Source organism: Sinocyclocheilus anshuiensis, unplaced genomic scaffold (assembly GCF_001515605.1).
Source record: "Sinocyclocheilus anshuiensis isolate Anshui unplaced genomic scaffold, SAMN03320099.WGS_v1.1 scaffold536, whole genome shotgun sequence".
Lineage (NCBI taxonomy): Eukaryota > Metazoa > Chordata > Actinopteri > Cypriniformes > Cyprinidae > Sinocyclocheilus > Sinocyclocheilus anshuiensis.
The window spans coordinates 670,436-675,156 of NW_015557179.1; the positions used below are offsets into that span (position 1 = coordinate 670,436).

Sequence of the window (4,721 nt, forward strand, 5' to 3'; positions counted from 1 at the left end):
AAAACACATATTTTTATACGCGTAGCGTATTTTAACCATGCAGCAAACCTTTTTAAATATTTTTATAAATTACTGGAAAAAAAAAAAAACTGATTGTATTAATCGGTCAAAATTCTTACGGTCGGTTAACGGTTAACCGGTTAAAATGAACATCCCTATTTATAATGTTTCAAAAGATTTATATTTTATTCAAACTTTCTCTTCATCAAAGAATTCTGAAAAATGTATCATAGTTACCACAAAAATATTAAGCATCACAACTGTTTTCAATTATGATAATAATAAGAAATGTTTCTTGAGCACCATATCAATGATTTTTGAAGTATCATGAAAACTCAGCTTTGAAATCACAGGAATAAATTACATTTTAAAATATATAAAAAATGAACACTTATTCTAAATTGTACTAATATTTCACAATATTACTGTTTTTACGATTAAATAATTGCAGCCTTGGGGAGCATGTTCTTTCAAAATGTCACAATATTGTATCCCAATTTTTGAACAGTAGTTATTTCCATTGTTTGACCAAGTGGAAACATTTAATCCGTTTCAATTTGTACTTTCAATTTTTCAACAATATGTTGTGTCCTAGTGTGAGCTATACAAAGTAAGCCACATACCCTATAGTCATGATAGCGTCCCTGTTTTGGCAGTTGCCCGTCCAGATGGATATTTTATCCCCCTTTGGCCTGACATTGACCACAGCTCCACACACGTCTTCACTGGCCTCATCGAAGGACTCTCCAATTAAACACAACAGCTGCAAACAACATGGACAGTCAGTATGAAGTTGACATCGCAAACTGAGCTGTCCACTAATCCATATGAAAACATGAGCAAAAAAAAAAAAAAAGCTAAACTCTCGCTGTCTCCGTCCAGTAGCGGTCAAGGTCATTGTGTCGTTGCTGTTTGCTGAGGGTCATTAACCATCTTCCTCCGAGTTTATTCCTGTCATCTTCCCACATGGGTTTAATACCATCCTGAGGCACACAAAATTATCTGGATATCAGTGTTTTGTCATTTTTACTAACGGCTAACATTCATCTCTTTATCAGCATGCAGATAATTAAATCAGCAGTGGCATGGCCAGAGTGATGCCCACAGAAATTCAGAAATGCACCTGCTTTGCAATAACACATTTGGTTAATAATCAACCACACATTTCAGGCTGGCCATATACACACACTTCCTCATCTTACCTTAAATAAACAGTAGTCACAGCCAAATCCAAGCTTACTGGGCTGCTGTATGTGATTGTATAATCTGAGGAGTGAAAGGAAATGGTGCCAAGTCAAATCCATCATGATTTGCCACTCAGATTTTCAAGCTTTGTTATAAGGAAAAAGGGGACAATAATGTGACTTCAATATATGAAAAGGAAAAAAACACTTACGCCCAGAAATCTTCCACGGTGTCAAACTTGGAGATGAGACGCAGGTTTTCTGTCCAACTTTTGCTCTTGTCATTTTTGAAATACCAGAGAGCCCATCTACAGGGACGCAAATAAGGACAGTGAGCACAGGTCTCTTTGGGTCACTCATTTAATATTCATGCAGAAGCTCTCAAAGAGATGAATCATGCTGTCCTGTTAACCAATGGAAAAACCATGACTGCACTACAAAAATGAGAAATATTACAGGTTACAGTATTATTATATAGTATAGTATAAATTGATCATGTGACACTAAGTTCTTCTGCTGCTGAAGTTCAAGTTGTCCTTTAGATCATCTTGAATCGTGTTGGAGAACATGATCATTAGTTTTCACACAAACTTGTGGAGTTCATGCAGCTTGAGCGCTGCTGTCACTCAAGCTAATACTACTTAGTCACTCTCAAATTCATCTTTCTTTTTCAACTAAACTTTTCAATCAAATGGTTCTACTGATAAGACAATTTGTAATAGAAAAAAGTATTTAAAAAAATGCAAACAATATGATTAATTTTATTCAGCAAGGACACATTAAATTTATCAAGTGACAGTGAAGGCATTTATAATGTTACAAAAGATTTCCATTTCAAATAAATGCTGTTCTTTGAACCTTTCTATTCACTAAAGAATCCTGAAAAAAGTCTCAGTTTCCACAAAATATATTAAGCAGCACAAATTTTCAACATTGATAATAATAAGACATGTTTCTTGAGAAGCAAATCAGAATATTAGAATGATTCCTGAATGACCATGTGACACTGAAGACTGGAGTAATGATACTGAAAATTCAGCTTTGCATCACATGAATAAATGACACTTCTAAAAGAACAATTATAAAAATGACTGCCTTGAAATACAAACTGAAATGTGAATGTTGCACTCTGTCTTTCGGTAGACTGAGAAAGCTTTCAGTGACAGTTTTCATAATGAATGAAGGTCCTCGCAGATCTAAATATCACAGGAATAAGCCACGGGCAGTGAAAAGGCAGAAAGGGCTGGAATGAGACAGCTCAACACGTGAGCTCAGCACTTCCTGCAGCACGCTGGCGGACTGCCACCGCATCGCTCATATGACTTCTGAGCTCAGAACGACACTAAACACTACTGCCACCTAAATTGTGATGAATGAAGGTCCTCGCAGATCTAAATATCACAGGAATAAGCCACGGGCAGTGAAAAGGCAGAAAGGGCTGGAATGAGACAGCTCAACACGTGAGCTCAGCACTTCCTGCAGCACGCTGGCGGACTGCCACCGCATCGCTCATATGACTTCTGAGCTCAGAACGACACTAAACACTACTGCCACCTAAATTGTGACTCTCTCCACACCATGTCACGCAAGACTAGATTTGTAAGCATCACATAGATATTGGTAAAGAGATCTCCCTTTAATCAAAGTAATGCCCCCAAGGTCCCAGGACCACGTGCAGCTCACGGGTTAAACACGTCCCGCAGACAACCCGACAGACGCCGCTTTACCATTTCTGGTCGCTGGGAAGCCCTAAATGAAAGAAGCCCGCTCCCACTTACCGGCTCCGAAGTCGCCATCTTGCCTCTGTGAAAATTCTTCTGACCGTTGGACGCTGCTGCGTCACGCAAGCGCTCGAGAATTTACGGAAGCTGGCAGGGTTTAGCGGGACGCGCGAGACAGAAACGCTATTTTGACACACACATTTAAAATCAAAGGAATCTTAGTATGTAATTGTATGTAGACAAGTGTCAGGATGGTTAATGCAACACTACTAATGTCAGTTTAATAATAAAGCATTGATTAATGAATGATAACGATCAACTAAATAGCCTACAAACATTAAGGTCTAAATAATCTTATTGTAATGCAAACAAATGCTAATATTTGAATGGTAAAGTATACTTGCTCTAATTTATAATCGCATTACAGTAGGCCTAATGGAAAGCACCACTAATGCCAAGAAAATAATGTCACAATCCAATGAATCTTTATGCAAAATATCATTTGTATTTTGTGTATAATTTGTGGTGAAATGACCTGGATATGATTTTGTATGACTCATCCATCGTGTACTGTAGCATTTACATGTGCTTTACACCATGGTACATATCCAAATTAGCTGGTAGTAACATGGCACATTTTGGTAGTTTGTTAGTTTAGCTAACAAAATCTTCAAATAACTAACTAAAACTCCTAATAAAACAGCCCATAAAGTTCGTATTATGTCTCATTAAAGTAATTAACATAAATGCTGCTGAAAAATCAGTGGCGTGGGATCCTCACACTTCTGAGTTGTTTTGTTCTGTAGCTCTATCATGTCTGCTTTAGAGTGTGTATTCCCGTGCAGACTTCAGCCTAAAATCCTCCAATCCTCCTACATACAAAGTTCACTTGCATTCTGCAAGAGATGTGCACACACTAACCTCCCCCGTGTGTGTCTGCCTGACTCTCCTGCTGACCCTGTACAACAGAAATCACACAGCCGCTCTTTAGAAGGCTACTTTCCTTTATATTCTCTTTGCTTCCATTATCATTTTTTAGAGATCTGTTTATATGGCAGCTGTCACTATTCACCTCAAACATTCTCATAACCTCTATGATATTTCCAGGACAAGGTTTCCCGGTTTACTGGAATTGGAGAAAGAAAGTTCACAAGATGTTTAGGTAGTGAAGAGAGAAAAACCTTGGGAGGAACCAGAGAAGCTGGTTTGTTTAGATTTTATTCTTCCCCCTTATATTTTGGCCCTAAAATGTCTGGTGTCAGAAACTGTAAAAGAGACGTCCACCACTTCAACTGTGCTTGACATTAGTTGCCGCTTTAAATAAAGAATTTACTGATGACTCGAGAATGAAAAGTGATCAGAAATGTGTCAGGGAAGAAGTATATTCTTCAGCATACTTCAAGTTCATATATTAAGTAAACTTAAAGTATATTTCCAAGTATACTTTAGTAACGAAGTATACTAATATCAGTATATTAGTAGTGTACTTGTATGTTTACTACGTGGTACTAAATTGCCGCACTTTTGACTTCATAAAATTATATTTTTAAGTGTACTTTATGTGCTCACAGTAGTTATTTTTCACTAATTACTTTGCATCTGTGTTTCTTTAGTAGGCTATTGCAGCAATACTAGCTACATACTTGCTGACATTTTAGTTTATGAAAGTGCACTCCATTCTTTTCAGTGCATACTTGGTGCAAATTAGCTGAGAGTATTCTTCAAAATGCACTTTCATACACTAAAAAAATGGATTAGAAGTATATAACTTCTTAACTAACTGTATACCTATAAGTTGACGTGTAGTTGCTATAAG

General features: G+C 37.2%; 1 protein-coding gene across 1 annotated transcript in view; it reads right to left on the bottom strand.

Annotated features, from left to right (window-relative positions):
• LOC107678496 (eukaryotic translation initiation factor 4E-like) overlaps positions 1–3,986 on the bottom strand; it is a 6,871-nt gene extending 2,885 nt beyond the window's left edge. Inside the window, exons 1-6 of the mRNA XM_016473776.1 lie at positions 3,827–3,986; positions 2,963–3,122; positions 1,397–1,492; positions 1,203–1,266; positions 870–983; positions 624–763 (exon numbers count right to left, since the gene is read on the bottom strand). Of these exons, the coding sequence (XP_016329262.1) occupies positions 624–763; positions 870–983; positions 1,203–1,266; positions 1,397–1,492; positions 2,963–3,122; positions 3,827–3,986 (734 nt within the window). The remainder of the gene's footprint in view (positions 1–623; positions 764–869; positions 984–1,202; positions 1,267–1,396; positions 1,493–2,962; positions 3,123–3,826) is intronic.
• Between the last annotated feature and the right edge of the window lie 735 nt (positions 3,987–4,721).